The sequence below is a fragment of the Canis lupus genome, chromosome 19 (assembly GCF_003254725.2).
Source record: "Canis lupus dingo isolate Sandy chromosome 19, ASM325472v2, whole genome shotgun sequence".
NCBI lineage: Eukaryota > Metazoa > Chordata > Mammalia > Carnivora > Canidae > Canis > Canis lupus.
This window is the reverse complement of record NC_064261.1, coordinates 39,499,274-39,518,250: the sequence shown is the minus strand read 5'-3', so window position 1 is coordinate 39,518,250 and position 18,977 is coordinate 39,499,274. Positions and strand designations below refer to the sequence as shown.

Sequence of the window (18,977 nt, the reverse complement as noted above, 5' to 3'; positions counted from 1 at the left end):
TACAGTGTGCTGTGGTGGACATAGTTTATTTATGGAGTTATTTGAGAAGTACTACATCAGGAAAGACTTTGTGAGAAAGTAGGACTTAAAGACAAGGAACGGCTCTCAGGATGGTGAGCATCAGCATCTGTGCCATCTGTGGTGTATAGGTGAGAACATTGGGATAGCGGTTAGGTGGCTTTAAGTTTTACGAAGAAGAACCAAGATTAGAAGCCAGGTATTTTTACTTCAGTCTTACACTTCACTTCAGCTTTCTTGGCTCTAGGTCGGTAAACATGCCTTATAGTCGTTTTTGAAATTGTTTAACCTCATGTTGAAAAATAACCTTGCGTTTTCTTTTTAGGCAATGATGAAGTAAAACGGGGTGTCCTGCTGATGCTCTTTGGTGGTGTTCCAAAGACAACAGGGGAAGGAACCTCTCTTCGAGGGGACATAAATGTTTGCATTGTTGGTGACCCAAGTACAGCTAAGAGCCAGTTTCTCAAGTAAGTGTTTGCCAAGGTAGTACATTGGAAAAAACAGTATGCATAGTTCAGGCTTTCTGTGCTAACAAGAATGCAGTGTGCCTTTATTAAAGCAGCAGTATAAATTACAACTGTTGAATATATAACTTGCTTATATTAAATTACCTTAATTTGGTTTTGTTTTTGTTTTTTAAGATTTTATTTATTTATTCCTAAGAGACACAGGCAGAGGAAGACAAGCAGGCTCCTCACAGGGAGCCCGATGTGGAACTCGATCCTGGGACTCCAGGATCACGCCCTGGGCTGAAGGCAGGCGCTAAACTGCTGAGCCACTCAGGGATCCCCTTACCTTAATTTGTTTTAACAGAATGTAATAACATTTTACAATTTTTTTTTTAAGATTTTATTTATTCATAGAGACACACAGAGAGAGAGAGAGGCAGAGATACAGGCAGAGGGAGAAGCAGGCTCCACGCATAGAGCCTGACGTGGGATTCCATCCAGGGTCTCCAGGATCATGCCCTGGGCTGCAGGTGGCGCTAAACCGCTGCGCCACCGGGGCTGCCCACATTTTACAATTTTTTAGAATAGGAAAAAAAAAATTTTAGAATAGGGAAAATTTACCTATAATTCCAATCCCATTTTGAGTTGTCTTAATCCTTGTATAATACCTTTGTGTAATCTTTTTAAAAGTTTTTCAATATGTGAATATTTTCATGGTAATAAATCACAACATATTTTAATTTTAATTTACCCTAAATATGTTTCCTTATTTTCACATTTTTTATTGGTGTACTGTAACTTACAAAATTATTTTCCTAGCTTGCCTTCATTTATTTTAATGATTATGGATGTCGGTACAGTGAACATCATGATTTGTATAAAATTTTGTTTTGTTTTGTTTCCTTTGGGAAAATCCCTAAGCATAGGATTGCTGAGACTAAGAATACAAACATTTTTAAGATTCTTATATAGAACATGCTTTCCAATAGTGCAACAAGGATGAGATGTGTTATGCTAACCATCAGCATGTGTACTACTTTGGCAATTTTCACCTATTTTTAGAAGCTATAGCAAATATTTGCTTACTTACAAACTTAAAAGAAACCTAGAGGTCAAAATAGTAGCAACTGGTTTTGAAATACTTGCTGTGTTCTTGGTACTGTGTGAGTGTATGCATCTTGTGTTAGCAGCACTCAGGCACGTAATATAATCCTCTTTTTTGAGGGAGGCAAACAGAACTCTGAAACTTAGTTCCTTATCCATCTTCTCATAGCTAATAGGTGACTGCTGAACCATGTGTATTAGAACTCATACGTATCTGATTGCAAAGCTGTGCTCTTCATACTATATCAAGCTGCTTTTCCTTTGGGAAATTTGTAACATGGCACTGTTCCAGAAACATTTTTAGTTGATTTGGAATTTTATAACTAAATATTATTTCCTTCACATATATCAAGGACTAGGCTTTAGATTTGAAAATATCCTATGTTGAAAGAGATTATCCTGGAGCGTCTAGGTGGCTCAGTTGATTAAGCATCTGCCTTCAGCTCAGGTCATGATTCTGGGGTTCTGGGATAGAGCCCCACATCCTCCAGGAAGCCTGCTTCTCCCTCTTTCACTACCCCTGCTTATGCTTGCTTGTTCCTTCTCTGTCAAATAAATAACATCTTTTAAAAGGTGGGGGAGGGAATTCTCTCTTCATTTCCTCTGTTCCCACCAACCGCTTCCTATCCACCACCACAAAAAGATATGCTATAATATTGCTGCTAATTCTGGTAACAGAATTATATTATACATGATTATTTTAGAGAGAAATAGCCTTTTATATCTAGTGGGTCTTTTAGCATCTTTATTGCAATATATTTTCCATATTATAAAATTCACTTCTTCTAAATATACAATTCAGTGGTTTTAGTATATTCACAGAGTTGTATGACCATCAACATACTGGGTTTACAACATTTTCATTACCCAAAAAGAAATCCTGTACCCTCTAGCAGTCCTCATTTTCCTCCCTGACCGTAGGCAACCACTAGTCTACATTAGTGTCTCTATCTTGACATTTCCTATAAATGGAATTATATACTATGTGATTCATTGTCACTGGCTTCTTCTGCTTAACATTATGTATTCAGGATTCATCCTTGTTGGAGCATACCAGTACTTTCTGTTATTGCCTAGTATTCTATCATATGTATTTACCACATTTCATTATCTATTTGTCAGGGATGCCTGGGTAGCTCAATAGTTGAGTGGCTGCCTTTGACTCAGGGTGTGGTCCCAGAGTCCCCAGATCGACTCCCGCATCAGGCTCCCCATGAGAGGCCTGCTTCTCTATTTTTGTAGTAAGTTTTAAAATCAGAAAGTGTGAGTCATCCATCTCTTCTTTTTCCAGATTGTTTTGGCTATTCAGAGTAACTTGAGTTCTTGCATGAATTTTATTTTATTTTTTACTTAAAAAAATTTTTTTTTAGAGAGCACACATGAGCGATGGGAGGAAGAGGAGAGGGAGGGAGAGAATCCCAAGCAGGCTTCACACCCAGAGTTGAGCCTAGTGCAGGGCTTGATCTTACAACTCTGAGATCATGACCCAAGCTGAAATCAAGAGTTGGACACCAATTGAACTACCCAGGGCCCCCCCACATGAATTTTAGGATCAGCTTTGTCAGTTTCTACAAAGAAGGCAATTGTGATATTAACAGAGATGGTATTATTCTTATAGATCAACTTGAGATATATTATCTTTTTAATAATTTTTAAGTCTTCAGATCCATGAACATGGAATATCTTTCCATTTATTTAGGTTTTTATTTTTTTTTCAACAGTATTTTGTTATTTTCATAGTATAAACTAGTGCTTCTTAAATTTGTTCATAAGGATTTTACTCTTTTTCATGCTGTTGTAAGTAGAACTGTTTTCTAATTTTCATTTTTGAGTTTTTGTTGCCAGGATATAGAAATACAATAGATTGTTGATCCTTTATCTTATAGCCTTACAAGAACTCATTTATTCATTTTTAGTGGATTCCATAGGATTTTCTATCTATCAGGTCATGTTATTTGCAAATAGTGATAGTTATTCTTTCTTTCAAATATAGGTACCTTTTTGTTTTCTTGTCCTGGCTAGACTTTTCAGTATAATGTTGGATAGAAATGACAAGAGCAAACATCAGTGTCTTGTTCCAGAACTTAGGGAGAAAGCATTCAGCCTATTACCATGAACTATGATGTTACCTATGGGTTTTTTGAAGATTTTATGTATTTATTTATGAGAGACACACAGAGAGAGGCAGAGACATAGGCAGAGGGAGAAGCAGGCTCCATGCAGGAAGCCTGATACGGGACTCGATCCCGGGACTCCAGGATCACACCCTGAGCCCAAGGCAGATGCTCAACTGCTGAACCACCCAGGCGTCCCAAACCAACCTATTTTGGAATAAATCTCACGTCTAGTTTGTCTTGTTTTTTAAGTGCAAGGCCTTCTAATGGATCCATTGTTGCCAAACTATTATTAAAGCCTTCTTTTAAAATGATGTTCTTGGGATCCCTGGGTGGCGCAGCGGTTTGGCACCTGCCTTTGGCCCAGAGCGCGATCCTGGAGACCCGGGATTGAATCCCACATCGGGTTCCCGGTGCATGGAGCCTGCTTCTCCCTCTGCCTGTGTCTCTGCGCCTCTCTCTCTCTCTCTCTCTCTCTCTGACTATCATAAATAAATAAATTTTAAAAATTAAAAATAAAATAAAATGATGTTCTTGTCATGTATGAACTTCATCTTCCACTTGACAGGAGTGGGTTTAAATTGACTTCAAAGCCCAAAGGGAAAAAAAAATAATAAAAATTTTTTAAAAATTTTAAAAAAGCCCAAAAGAGATAAGACTTTCTATTTAGTTTGTGACATATATCTTTATGAATTGCTTATGCCTAATGCCTCTCTCACGTGTTCTTTAAGAAATTTTAATTCTTGATTGACATAAGCCCTACCAGCTGACATTTTTAGAAAGTATGCTTTGTAGTCATGCGTTAATGAATATAATAACTTTGAATAGGCACGTGGAGGAGTTCAGCCCCAGAGCTGTCTACACTAGCGGCAAAGCATCCAGTGCTGCTGGCTTAACAGCAGCTGTTGTGAGAGATGAGGAATCTCATGAATTTGTCATTGAAGCTGGAGCTTTGATGCTGGCTGATAATGTAAGAACATTTTATACTTTTGGTTATAAAGAAGTCAGAATAGCCTCTTCTTGATCAGCAAAGGCCTAGAAGTTCTATTAATAAGATATCCTTTTTTAAAAAACCATTTTTAGTAAATAATTCATAGTTTCATTAATCTAGAATGTATTGCCTGCCCAGAGTATGTGTGTTTGCTGTGACTAGTAGTTCCCAGCATTTTTTCCTTTCCAGACCATGACACCTCTATGAGTATGTCTGTTGCACTTTACATGTATTTGACATGAGTATGTTAGATCTGTAAAGGCATGTAAGCTGTAGCTATACGTTTATAGATGTTATGTTCCAAATTTACCCTTCATTTCCCCAGCCTAAAATCAATGCTGAGGTGACCCAGAGTATTTGACCTAGAGATTTACACAAGGTTTTGATGTTAAATAAAAATGCAGTAAGTACCTGTATGTTTTTAATCTTGCTCTTGGTTTAAAATGAGCCAACACATATGGTTCCTTCTAGCAATGGAATCTGACGAACTAGCCTACTTTAGTAGAGGAAATTAAGGAATTAAGATTGCTTACTTACCTACCTTAAAGTTGTTTAGAGAAGAGGTCTCTGGTAGCAAACTTAAGTTTATACTTGCCATTTGGCATCTCAAAGGCAGTTTCTTATGCTAATTTTTTGGTTACAAGGGTGTATGTTGTATTGATGAATTTGATAAGATGGATGTGCGGGATCAAGTCGCTATTCATGAGGCTATGGAACAGCAAACCATCTCCATCACTAAAGCAGGAGTGAAGGTATGTGTATTCACTTGTTCTGCTGCATCATGCCTTAACCTTAAAGATTAGTGTAGCTCTCGAGATGTTCACTTGGATAAAATGTATTATTTCAACATAAAATGCTGATCATTGAAATGGGAAACAGCCCTGAGGATTATTAATCCATATTCTAGGAGCTTTTTAGGGTACTATGAAAATGTGTTGTAATGACAGAAAGTAGAGGAAGTATTGGTAAAACTTTTAGCATTTCACTTCCCAAAATTTCCACAAAGCTTCTATATTCTTTGATAATGTGTACTACCAGTTGTAACAAAAAATAATCAAAGTCAACATTTTTAAAATGAAAATAATAAGTACAGTATTGTAACCAACATTAGAGAGAAACCAAACTTTTTAAATAATGTATTCAAATAGGTAAGGAAAATTTAAGTAGTAGAAGAAAATATATATTAAAAGGTGAAATCTTCTCCTGCAACTCCTATCACCAATAAATTTTGAGAGTGCTGGGGCACCTATGTGGCTCAGTCACTTGTGTCTGCCTTCAGCTCAAGTCATGATCTGTGGGTCCTGGAATCAAGCCCCACATCAGGCTCCCCTGCACAGTGGGGAATCTGCTTCTCCCGCTCCCTCTTCCCTCCTTCCTGCCACACTGCACCTGTTCTCTCATGCATTCTCTTTCTCAAGTAAATAAATAAAAATCTTTTTTAAAAACTGTCCAGAGTTTCTATTAAAGTTACAGCCCTTTCAGAAGTTTTTCATACGTAAATAAGCATAATGCATGTATTTTATTTAGTTCTTTGTTCATTTAACTTCATAATTTTATTTTGGCAATCTTTCTATACCAGCACATGTTAGATCCATTTTTATTACCACATGGTTTTCGAGTCTGTGTTCCCTGTTTTGGCTCATTTGACTCCCATAGAGTGATATTTGGTCATTTTCAGCTTTTTTATTAGAAGGCATATTAACAAAAACATCTTATCACATGCATCTTCTAGCTACAAGATAAAATTCCTAACAACAAATTGCTGGTAGTATGTCATACCACCACCGTTACATGGGAGTGCCTATTTGCTATATGCATTAGGAGACTTTAATTTTGATGATTCAGTAGATGAAAAATGCCTTAATATTTTGGTTTGCGTTTAATTATGAATAAAATCAAGCATTTTGTCCTATGTTTATTTGGTCCATCCAGATGTCTTTTTAAACCTGTAACAATGATTTCTTTTGTGATCAGGCTACTCTGAATGCCAGGACATCCATTTTGGCAGCAGCAAACCCAATCAGTGGACATTATGACAGATCAAAGTCGTTGAAACAAAATATAAATTTGTCAGCCCCCATCATGTCCCGATTTGATCTCTTCTTTATACTTGTGGATGAATGCAATGAGGTAACTGTGAGCTGTCACTGTTGGCTTCCTTTGTTATTTCCAGTTTGAATAACTAAGGGAGACAAGGCTGTAGGATATACTGCTAAACAGCTGGTACATGTGTTTGCACTGACTTTCATTTCTCTCAGAATGGCACAGGATTAGGCAAAAGGTTTATTAAGTAAATCAAAACAAAGTCACTTGAATAGCTGGTTCCACTTAATTGAGTTGAGGAATATTGAGTTTTTGTTGTTTTCATTACTCTTTTTTAATTCTCAAGAGATAAAAGGAAATACTTTACAGTTAACTCCCAGCCGTACTTTTAAAATTTTTATAAGAATTTTTTTAGGGGAAAAAAAATAATTTTTTGGATTTTTTTTTTCCAGTAAGCTTGGAAAAAATTGGGATACCAAAGAAATTTTCCCCCCAAATCATGAGTCATTTATATCCCTATATCTTCCTATCCAGTTGATGAATGTATATCACTCTTTTTTCCTAATTATGTAACAGTTTTAAGGTTAACTATAAACTTGTGGATTTACTTGAATTCTAACATGTTAGTTATTAAAGTTATTTATACCTATACTTAAATATTCAGCGATATTGGACAGCTCAGATGTACACAGTACAAAATGGCATTATATGGGAAATAACATTCTAGGCTAGTCTGTTCATTACTGAGCATGAAAGTCCTACATTATGTTAGGCAAAATGCATACCTCTTGTTTATAGTGAAACTTTATTATCTAAATAAAAGCTGCCTTCCATTTTGTGAATGTTTGTGGGGTTTTTGGGTTTTTTTTTGTTTTGTTTTTTTCTCTTCACAAATCCATATAAATATACAACCCAGTCCTCTCCTTTCCCCATTTCCACCCTCATAGCTGGGAGTTGTCTGATTTTCATGTATTCCTGTTTGTACATGATTCTTTCGTTTTTAAGAGTTTTAATTGGTAATAATTTTAAACCTAAAGAAAAATTACAAGATATCTAATAGTGTATGTAACATTTGTGTACCCTTTATTCACATATTAACATTTCTCCATATATCTGTGGCTTTTTTTGTACCATGGGAGAGTAAATTGCATATTTTAGTGATTTTTTTTTAAATGTTAATAATAATTCTCTGATTATCTTCATATATTGACAAGTGGCAATACAATATTGTGGCTAAGACCATGGACTCTGAAGCTAGGCTGTTCAAATCCTGGCTCAATTTTGTGTTGTGATGTAAGACAAGATATTTTACCTCTCTGAGCCTCAATTTAGTTATCTGTAAAATAAGGCTAATATTACCTACCTAATAAGATTTTTGTAAGGGTTATATAAGTTAAATGCTTCTAGACACACTTATGGCAATAGAGCCTGGCATACACTGAGCACCCTAGAAATCTTAATTCTGCTATTCTTATTAGAGTCAGTTAATTCTTTCGAGAATATTCTTAGAGTGAGGCGAAGGTATGCATTAAACTTGGTAACCATTGGTACATCTTTCAGTGGCATATTAGAGCTTGTTTTTAGCTATAAGTAATTTATTAATGCCAAGGATAATCTGGAGTAGATATCATTATGACTGATCAAAGTGATTTTCTTCTTTTAAATTAGGTTACAGATTATGCTATTGCCCGACGTATAGTAGATTTGCATTCAAGAATTGAGGATTCGATTGATCGTGTCTATTCCCTTGATGATATTAGGAGATATCTTCTCTTTGCAAGACAGTTTAAACCCAAGGTAACTTGCCATTTGTCCTGGAATAGGGCACTTAGAGGGCAGTAAAGGATCTTATGAGAATTAACTGAACCTATACTTGTTTAGGGTTTTTTTTGTTTTTTGTTTTTTGAGGTTGTTTTGAGAAAAAGGTTTCTTTGGAAAGTTGAGGGAATTTCCTAAAAAAAATCTGAATAAATTTCTTTTACTTGTTAGGTGCTAATAAAAAGATTTTATGAGTCAAGAATTTTGAATCATCAAATAAAGTAGGACATACTTTTATTTCAGCTATTATTCCTAAGAATCTTAAAATTTTGTGAGTTCAGATCAGTAGTCTACTGAATGTCCTTGAATCTTTCTCTAAGGAAGATTTGTATTCCTTTAGGTCATTGTAATGAACATGGCTTAATATTTTACAATAATTGATATAGTTCATTTAATTGAATCTGTACTGGATCCAGGACATTTATTTTTAAAGTAAAATTTGTAATCCATTTGTTCCATTTAACATTTTTCTAAAATAGAATTTAAAAAAAGAATTGATTCTGGGTGAGGTTTTTGCACTATTGTCTGGCTCAACTTTTGGATTTTAATTATCTGTCACCTTCACTGATTATCCATAATATTGAGGTTGATTCTCACTGTCCTGAAAGAAGCTTTGAACCCTATTTAAAGCTAAGGACTATTGGTTACGTATGTGTAAGGTGGCTTTCATTCTCTATGACTGTGTACTGGTCCTTCTGTGACCTTGGCATGCTTCCCTAATAGGAGGAGTTCCTCGTTCTGAAAACGAGTATTCTTTTAGTATTCTCCTTTTGTTGTTAGTATTTGACAAATAATAAGGTTTACTGAAATAGCTGTGTGACTGTGTGTGTGTGTGTGTGTGTGTGTGTGTGTGTGTGTAGACCTCTCTTTTTCCCAAAGACAGCATAAGTTAATTAACTGAGTTTCAAGAATATTCTGAGCATTAATTTGTTTAATGAGCTTTGGCATCTTGAGTTTAAAAGGCATTACATCGGGCAGCCCAGGTGGCTCAGTGGTTTAGTGCCACCTTCAGTTCAGGGCGTGATCCTGGGGACCCAGGATCGAGTCCCACATTGGGCTCCCTGCATGGAGCCTGCTTCTCCCTCTGCCTCTCTCTCTCTCTCTCTCTCTCTGTGTCTCTCATGAATAAATAAATAAAATCTTTAAAAAAACAAATAAATAAATAAAAGGCATTACATCCAGTGCACTGCTTCAGCTTGTTCTGCATCTTTTAGAAGTGGCATTTGCTTAAATACCCTGCTATAGACCTATTGATAAAATTAGTATATGAAATTCACAGGCATCCTCAGTTCTTTTGAAATCCATTTCAGTATTCTTTATTGACTTCAAAGTTTTGATCCTCTTAGTTCCCCAAAGTGTCTCTATCTAGAAGGCTCTTAAATTTATGTTTAATGCAGCTCACATCGAGTAGAAAAGCTCTGACTTCTGTAATGTTCTGAAACAGATTTCTAAAGAGTCAGAGGACTTCATTGTGGAACAGTATAAACGTCTCCGCCAGAGGGATGGCTCTGGAGTAACCAAGTCTTCATGGAGGATTACAGTGCGACAACTTGAGAGCATGATCCGTCTCTCTGAAGCAATGGCTCGAATGCACTGCTGTGATGAGGTATCAAAGTCACTTTAACATAATGAGAGGAAAGAGCAGTTGATTTATTGGTTTATAAGCATGTTTTTATCTTGAGTATGACTGTTGAGTGCTCATAGGATACATGATGCTGGGATTTCTCCTTTAAAAGTTACTATCAGGGCAGCCCCGGTGGCGCAGTGGTTGAGTGCCGCCTGCAGCCCAGGGCGTGATCCTGGAGACCCGGGATCGAGTCCCACATTCGGCTCTCGGCATGGAGCCTGCTTCTCCGTCTGACTGTATCTCTGCCTCTCTCACTGTGTGTCTCTAAGAATAAATAAATTTTAAAAATAAGTAAAAGTTACTATCAAGCATTTATTGAACATAGATTAATATAATAAAATAATCATGTCATAGGTTATAGAGAACATAAAGAGGGGTTACCATTAGTAGGTAGATGATCCCCCTGAAGTATTGTCAGAAAGTTGATCATAGCCTAAAGTTACATCATCACATCACAAGAAGGGTAAGTACAATGAAGTAAGTTATTGAGAGAGAACACACTTAACTTTTATTACAGTATATTGTAAATGTTCCATTTTATTGTTGTTAAGCTTTTACTGTACCTAATTTTTAAATTAAACTTTATCATAGGTGTGTATGGATAGGAAAAATACAGTATATGTACGGTTAAGTAATATCTGCAGTTTAGACATCAATTATGGGTCTTGGAACATAATCTCTGAGAATAAGGCGGGGGTGGATACATTATACCACATTTTATTTATTGTTGATCCATCAGTGGACATTTGGGCTGCTTCCACCTCTTGGATGTTGTGAATAAAGTGATGAATATGGGTATTCTTCATGTTTTGGATATTAATCCCTATCACATATATAATACGCAGATACTTTCTCCCATTCTATAGGTTGCCTTTTTTACTCTATTGATTGTTTACCTTGATGCTCAGAAGTTTTTGAATTGGATATCGTTTCATTTGTCATTTTTCCCTTTTGTTGCCTATGCTTTTGACACCATTATCAAATCCAATGTCTTAAGGTTTTTCCCCCTGTTTTCTTACATATGTTTTTATAGTTTTAGGTCTCCAGTCTTTTATGAGATAATTTTGTATGTGATGTAAGGCAGGAGGAGTCCAACTTCACTCTTTTATGTAAGATACCAAGTTTCCCCAGTACCATTTTTGGAAGAGACTATGATTTCCCCAAGGAGTGGTCTTGACACCCTTGTCAAAAATTATTTGACCATATAAGGATTATAGATAACAGTCATAGAATATATTCCCCCTTGTGTCTGGTTTCTTTCACACAGTATTAATACCATAAGATAATCATCCAGGTTTTGTGTAGTGGTAGTTTGTCTGCCTCACTGCTGTATAATATTCCGTCCATATATCTCAGTGATTCACCCATTCTATTTTTTTTTAAGATTTTATTTATTCATGAGAGACCGAGAGAGAGAGGCAGACATAGGCAAAGGGAGAAGCAGGCTCCCTGCAGGTTGCCTGATGTGGGACTCGATCCTGGGACTCCAGGATCACACCCTGGGTGGAAGGCACCACTGAGCCACCCAGGCATCCCACCCATTCTTCTATTAATGGATATTTGGATAGTTTCCAATTTGGGTTCTTAAAGGATATACATGTCTTTTAGTCTATATGGTGGTATACATTTCTGTTGGGTGTACACCTACAAGTGGAATTGTCATAGGTTTCACATGTGTTCAGTTCAGTGAAGACTGCCAAAATGCTTTTCCATAGTAGTTGTATCAGTTTACATTCCGACCAGCAGTGAATGAAAGTTGTTATACATTCTTTCCAATACTACATATTGTTGGTCCCTTTAAACCATTCTGGTGAATTTATGGTGTTAACTCCTGTTTTATATGTGTGTGAGAAAGCTAAAATGCCACTGTGGTCTGTAATGGAGAAAATCTGAGTGGTATATCAAGAACACTGACTTTCTGATTTGCTTCATTTTGATTGGTTTAGGTCCAACCTAAACATGTGAAGGAAGCTTTTAGGTTACTGAATAAGTCAATCATCCGTGTAGAAACACCTGATGTTAATCTAGATCAAGAAGAAGAGGCCCAGATGGAGGTAGATGAGGGCCCAGATGGCATCAATGGTGAGACATTTGTTCATTTACTCTTCTGGAGTTACAGACCAAAATGTTCTCTGAGATGTTATGATAAAAGTAAACTTGTTGGGCAGCCCAGGTGGCTCAGCAGTTCAGCGCTGCCTTCAGCCCAGGGCCTGATCCTGGAGACCAGGATCGAGTCTCACGTTGGGTTCCCTGCATGGAGTCTGCTTCTCCCTCTGCCTGTGTCTCTCTCTCTCTCTCTCTCTCTCTCTCTCTGCCTCTCATGGATAAATAAAATCTCTTTAAAAAAAAAGTAAACTTGTTGATGGTTTTGAAACCTATATAGCAAAAGGGGGAAAAAGTGAATATTGAATTGGACTATTTAGAAGGTAAAATACAATTAAATAGCTGATATAAAATATATATGCTTGAAAAACTGAAAGAAAATACACTAAAATGGTGAGAGTGGACCTAATTCCCCAGCCTTATTTATTTTTATTTTGCTTCTGAATTAAAAACATGTTCTTGAGTACATTGAAACATAGATATTTAAATTTTGTACATAATATTGCAAAGTCATGTACTTAAACATTTGATAGGAAGAGTGTTGGAGGCACAAAAACAAGATTCAGATGATTGATATGTCACTTAGGTCCTGTTGACAGCCCGGCTCTTGTGAATGGAATCAATGGCCATAGTGAAGACATAAACCAAGATTTGGTTCCTAAAGCCTCCTTAAGGCTGAGCTTCCCTGAGTACTGCCGAATATCTAACCTTATTGTGCTTCACCTCAGGAAGATGGAGGAAGGTAAGACTAAACCTAGTGCGCACATGCTCAGTCATTCATGTAAGATGTATTTGCATAAACCACTTCCATTGCTGAAGATTCTATTTTGTCAGAAGAGATAATAAATTGTTACACAAGCCTATTTACATTAAAAAAATCTATGGGATATTAGTCTGACAGTCTGGACCTAACAAGTTCGTTGTCAGAGGGCATCTGTGTAATATCCTCGGCGTATTTTAATATTTTTGAGAAGTTGGGATCTGATAATTTGTAAAGAAGCACTTAACAAGTGTTTTTAACAGATGCAAAATCACTGTTCCTTTCAATAGCTTTACTTCAAATGGATGGACTCTAGGTTATTTATATTTTATAGGCAAGTAATTAAACTGAAAAAACCGAATTAGTATAGATACATTTAATACTAAAAATGAAGTAAAATCCTCATTTTTCCATAGGTAAAATGAAATATCTGGGCACTAGTACACTTCCTACCTTTACTGCTTTACTGGCTGTTCTAACATGCCTATAGTCAGCCATGAGGCAGAAGGAAAAATGATGAAATCAGGGGGTCAAACTTAAACTTTAATTTGGTGGTTAGTCATCAGGTAATTCTTATTTAAAAGTCCCAAAATTCTGGCTTCCAGACCTCATCTCAGTGTTGTGTCTGTAATGGAAGAAGAGAATAGCAGAAATTGTCTTAGCTTACTAAACATTTGAGCCTATAGTTTTTGCTTGTGTCCTTGGGTACTGTAGACTGGTGCGAGGAAGGAGAGAAAGCAGTAAAGAGGCCACTAGGACAGACAGGTTTTAGCTGACCCTCTTCTCACATAAAACATTTGGGAGCTCACATGTTCTTGTGTTGACATTATATTTCATTTTACTCTTTTTCTTGCAACTGAATTTTAAACATGGCAAACCATTAATGGAACAGAGATAAGATTAGCACTCAGACACCATCTGCATTCCGCAGTAAATTCTGCTAGGTCTTCCTTAAAAAAAAAAAAAAAAAAAAAAAAACTACTCACCCAGTCAAGTAAGTTATGAGTTTTCAGTCTTCAGGTGGCCAGCTGTGCTCTAGTCTAACCTAAGGGTACACACGGGGAGTACAACTATAAATAAAGAAGGCCACATACCAAGAACATTTAGATAATGAACTTTCAGTACACCCATAATAAAACTTTCCAAAGGCATAGTCAGTAAAGCTAGATTTTCCCATTTTTGATTTTGTATTTTATTAGCTAGAATCAAGACTAAGTATAGAGTTTTATTATACTTTGTTTCTCTGACAGTTATATTATCCAGGTTCCAACTTTTCTTGTGACTTTATAGAGTTCTGCTTTGGACTAAAGTAGACAGTCATTCAGTATAAGTAGACCTTGCTGAAATAAATTGTTAATTTTTAAATTTTGAATGAATGCCCATGGATTTCACTTCTTGGTTGATCTTACCTACATAAAGTCTTCTTGTTCCAAAGAGGAAGAGTTATTTAAGAAGTTTGCTGTTAATTTATGCTTTTAGTTGCTATTGGCAAGCATTCTCATAGGTGATGAAGCATAGAAGGTGAAGGAAACACCTTCATATTTTGAAATCTTAATAAGTTTAAGAAACTTGTTTCTTATAATTTCTTTCTTATTAGATTTTTTTTCCTCAGGATAAAGTGAGGCATACTTTAATACAAGTAATACGACAGGTTATTTCAGGCTTATGCTGGAACATTGCAAATCTTACTTCATCAGATACACTTTCTGACAGGTTGATGGTTATTTACTCTGTACATTATCTTTTTGAGTATGCAAACCCCAAGGATTCGCAATACAATTTGCTAGAAGGAAAATTTAATCCTTTTGAAATGTATTTTTGTTGCAGAAGAGGATGAGTCGGCATTAAAGAGAAGTGAGCTTGTTAACTGGTACTTGAAGGAAATCGAATCAGAAATAGATTCTGAAGAGGAACTTATAAATAAAAAGAGAATCATAGAGAAAGTCATTCATCGACTCACCCACTATGTACGTATAGAACTACTCTTGCATAATTATTAATGAGGGAAGGAGTCCACGGCTCATATCTGCAGATTCATAAATGTTCATTTATTTTGTATCATTGGGACGTAGTCAGAATTATGAGTTGTAAAATAGAGAATTTACAGCAGCTCATTGACTCATTTCCCCTGCAGAAACAAGCAGAACCTAAGTTCAATCTGGGAAGGTGGATTTAGGGTCTTACTATCTGAGTGTTTTTAACTTTTGATTTTCCCTCCCTTTGTCATAAACCTGCAAGTATTCTCACCCCTATCTCCTGTTTTCTATGTTTGCTCTTCCCCATAGCCTCACCTCTCGCATCATCCAGCTTACAGTCTGGTCTGTCCCAGTGATCACTCTTTTCTCATACTGTAAACTGTAATCTCTCTGTTCTACTTGATTGGCAAAACCCCAGCTTTGGTTAAATATAATTCTTTTACTTTACTGCATCCAAGCAGTTAAAAGTATTTTGAGATAGGCATACAACCACAGGCCATGTCCTACTTTAAATACATGACCACTAGTCTTAGGTGGACCATTCCTTTCTGCATCTTACCAACCTCACACTCTTACTGCCCAGTGCTGTGACTTCTCCCACTCTCTTACAGGAGCTTTACAGGCATACCTCCTCCCTACTCACATCAGTTGGTCATTCTCTGTATTCAGCTTGTCCGTAGCATTTGTCACTATTGATTGCTCCGTCTAAGTCACCATATTCTCCTGGGTCTTCTCCTGTCTTGCTGATTACTTCCTCTTAGTCTCTTTTCTCAAGTCTTGTAACTTTTTAAATGGAGTACTGTGCTCAGTCCTCAGACCTCTTTTCTATTTACATTGATTACCTGAATGATCTTATTTGGTTTGGAATTTAAACCCATCCACTGATGACTCCCAGATTTAGCTCTCACCTCTCCTCTAAACTCCAGATGTCTAGCCAGCTGCTTACTTGTAAACTACAGGCATCTCACGCTTAATTTGTTCAAAATAGTTCCCTTCCCCCCACACACAGTGTTCCCATTTACTTGTTCTAAGCCAAATCCCTTAGAAACATCCGTGATTCCAATCTCCCTTCACAGCTTTTCCTTTTAGCAGTAAACCCTGTGAGCCCTGCCTTCAGTATGTGTATTCTGTGTTCTGTCCTTCCCACCTTCACGTCTTAAGCTACCATGCCCAGATTTTCACAGGACCCTCCTCGAACTGTCCTCTCTTGTACTGGCTCTGTGTCCAGCAGCCAGACAGATCTTTTAACAAATCAAAAATATTTTAAGATTTTATCTACTTACTCATGAGAGGCAGAGACACAGGCAGAGGGAGAAGCAGGCTCCATGCAGGGAGCCTGATGTGGGGCTCGATCCTAGGACCGTGGGATCACAACCCCAGCCAAAGGCAGATGCTCAACTGCTGAGCCACCCAGGCATCCCACAAATCAAAATGGTTTAGTCCCCTACCTTCCAGTCCTTCCTCACATTTACAATAAAATCCAGTCTCCCTACCATAGCCTGCAGAACTTACACAATCAAATCTCTGTCTCCGTCATTCACCTCATTGCATAGGACTGTTCCTGTTGCTACTCAGTGGTGCTGGCCTTGTTTCTATTTTTTGGACATCAAACTTGTGTCCACTTGCCCTTTGTCTCTTTACCCAGATCCCCTCTTCCAGTCAGTGTCTGCTCACACGGTCCCTCTCAAAGAGGTAGTTCTTGGCTGGCCTGTCCCAATAAGAGCCTCCTTCTTGGTATCACACACTAACCCTCTTTCCTGTTATTTCATAGTGCTTATCATTGTCTGGCAGCAGATGTTCAGCTTGTCTCATTAGAATGCAAGCATCACGAGGATGGGGACTTTGTTTTGTTGACCACTGTATCCCCAAGATCTGTAGTGGTGCCTGGTACAGAAAGGTCAAATATTTGTTGAATGATTGAATTTCTCTGTTTAAATGGCAGATTTACCTGTCCTGCAGGTGTTAACTATATAAATGTTACAGGTGTCACATATCTGGGTTGTGTTATCTGAAAAATCATTTACATGTGGAAGTAGATGAGTATGATTACAAGTGTTTGTGTGTTGTGGGTGAGGTATTGAGAATAGCTACTTCGATCAGAATTTAATAAATAATACCTATGAAAATAAAGCTGAATTGGGATTGTGTGCATTCAGAGGTCTTTCTGCTGGGCAGTGTGTTTGCATCAGGCCAGTCCTACCCAACCTAGTGTCTCCCGGAATCAGTATAAGATAAAATGACCCACACAGGAAATCCACATTGGGATACTTGGTGAAATTAGCTGATCTAAACTGGGGCTATCTTTTTAAGTTTACATTACCTGAGCCAGCTCACTACAAAAAACTAGAGAAATTATACAGTGCTGACCAAGTGTTCTTTCTATGAGGGTGTGTTAGTACATAAAGTGAGTTCTTGAAAGTGTCCAGTCCCTCTTAGTTTCAATAGTGCTCATACTGTGGGACATTTCTGCCTTTTAGGATTAAATCACTATTTTCTGAGTTCTCTGTACACTTGGCTGGGAGTCCCTCTCCTTTCTGGGTTTGTTTTGTTTTAGAAAGAGAGCACACATGCCCTGTGGGGTGGGAGGTGGAGAGGGGTGGGAGGAGAGGAAGACAGAATCTTAAGCAGGCTCCATGCCTGACTTGAGGTTTGATGTCACAACCCTGAGATCGTGACCTGAGCTGAAATCAAGAGTCAGACACCTAACCAACTGAGCCACCCAGGTGCCCCTCATTTGTGTGGGTATTTTAGAATGACTTAAGGTACATTTTAAGCTATGTGCCATGTTCTACCTTTTTTTTAACTCCTAACTCAGAATGAAAATTGTTACATGTTAATTATCTTTAGATTAATACTTTTATCAAGAAAACACCACTTTTATCAGAGCGATAAACAGAATGATAAGCATATTTATCAGAGGATTTTTACAGTTGCATAATCTTAAAATTCATGCGTTTTATCTTATCGTTTTTGGAATTATATTTACAAACTGTAGTATACCAGGAAACCTTACTAAAATCACAATGTCTGTTGAGCTTATCTATTTTATAATTTCTCAAAATAGGTTTATGGTATGATAAGGTCTGTATCCTAATGGCAAATGAGTTTAGCAGAACCTTGATAAAGATTTTAAGGTATAGTCCTTTTTCATAGTGCTTCTGAAGGGTAAATGGAAGAAAATGGTAGTAGCAAACACTCAGAAGGGTCAAGTTCCCTGGATGGGAGTGTTTTTACAATACCGCTGAAGACCTGAAGACAAATGTTTGTATTTCACAGGATCATGTTCTAATTGAACTCACCCAAGCTGGATTGAAAGGCTCCACAGAAGGAAGTGAGAGCTATGAGGAAGATCCCTACTTGGTAGTTAACCCTAATTACTTGCTTGAAGATTGAAATACTGAAAGTATCTGAGAGACTGTTGCCCCTCCCTCCTGGCCTGGAGTCTGGATGTAGCTCTACTAGCAAGAGAAATGTTTCTGGGGCAAGACTTCAGGAAGATTTATTTTGAGGAATAAGAACCTTGTTGCTGGTCTTGGTTTCTGTAACTAAGACCTTCGTTTCACATGTATAAGAAAAAGTCCAGTACTTCTTTGGTATGAGAATAGCTTTTTACAATTGCCAGCTACTGCTTTTCTTCATCAAAATAAAATGATGTATTCTGCAGTTGTCTATTAGATTTATTTCCTCCTTACTCTAATTACTGCTTTCATCTACAGTTGACCCTTGAATGACATGGAAGTTAGGGGTACCATAGCCCCCATGCAGTCAAAAAAAAAATTTGTATGATTTTTGACTTCCCGTAAAGGTAGTAGCCTACTGTTGACTGGAAGCCTTACTGATAACATAAATAGTTGATTAACACATACTGTGTATGTTATATATACTGTATATTGTATTCTTAAAATAATGCTTTCTTTTTTTCAATATTTCTAGGCTACAAAGTTTGTCTACAAGTTTTTTCAAATTGTTGCAGA

The 18,977-nt window shown here is 37.1% G+C and overlaps 1 protein-coding gene and 1 long non-coding RNA gene across 2 annotated transcripts in view; one reads left to right on the top strand and one right to left on the bottom strand.

Moving 5' to 3' along the window:
- MCM6 (minichromosome maintenance complex component 6) overlaps window positions 1–18,666 on the top strand; it is a 33,055-nt gene extending 14,389 nt beyond the window's left edge. The window contains exons 8-17 of the mRNA XM_025430579.3: window positions 344–485; window positions 4,514–4,655; window positions 5,321–5,428; window positions 6,651–6,806; window positions 8,388–8,516; window positions 9,982–10,143; window positions 12,111–12,246; window positions 12,854–13,009; window positions 14,855–14,994; window positions 18,280–18,666. Of these exons, the coding sequence (XP_025286364.1) occupies window positions 344–485; window positions 4,514–4,655; window positions 5,321–5,428; window positions 6,651–6,806; window positions 8,388–8,516; window positions 9,982–10,143; window positions 12,111–12,246; window positions 12,854–13,009; window positions 14,855–14,994; window positions 18,280–18,396 (1,388 nt within the window). The 3' untranslated portion in view covers window positions 18,397–18,666. The remainder of the gene's footprint in view (window positions 1–343; window positions 486–4,513; window positions 4,656–5,320; window positions 5,429–6,650; window positions 6,807–8,387; window positions 8,517–9,981; window positions 10,144–12,110; window positions 12,247–12,853; window positions 13,010–14,854; window positions 14,995–18,279) is intronic.
- LOC125753020 (uncharacterized) lies at window positions 10,139–16,750 on the bottom strand. The gene is made up of 3 exons (XR_007403831.1): window positions 16,516–16,750; window positions 14,014–14,072; window positions 10,139–10,428 (listed from the first exon to the last, which is right to left on the bottom strand). It is a non-coding gene; the product is annotated as an uncharacterized LOC125753020 (long non-coding RNA).
- Window positions 18,667–18,977: the final 311 nt, after the last annotated feature.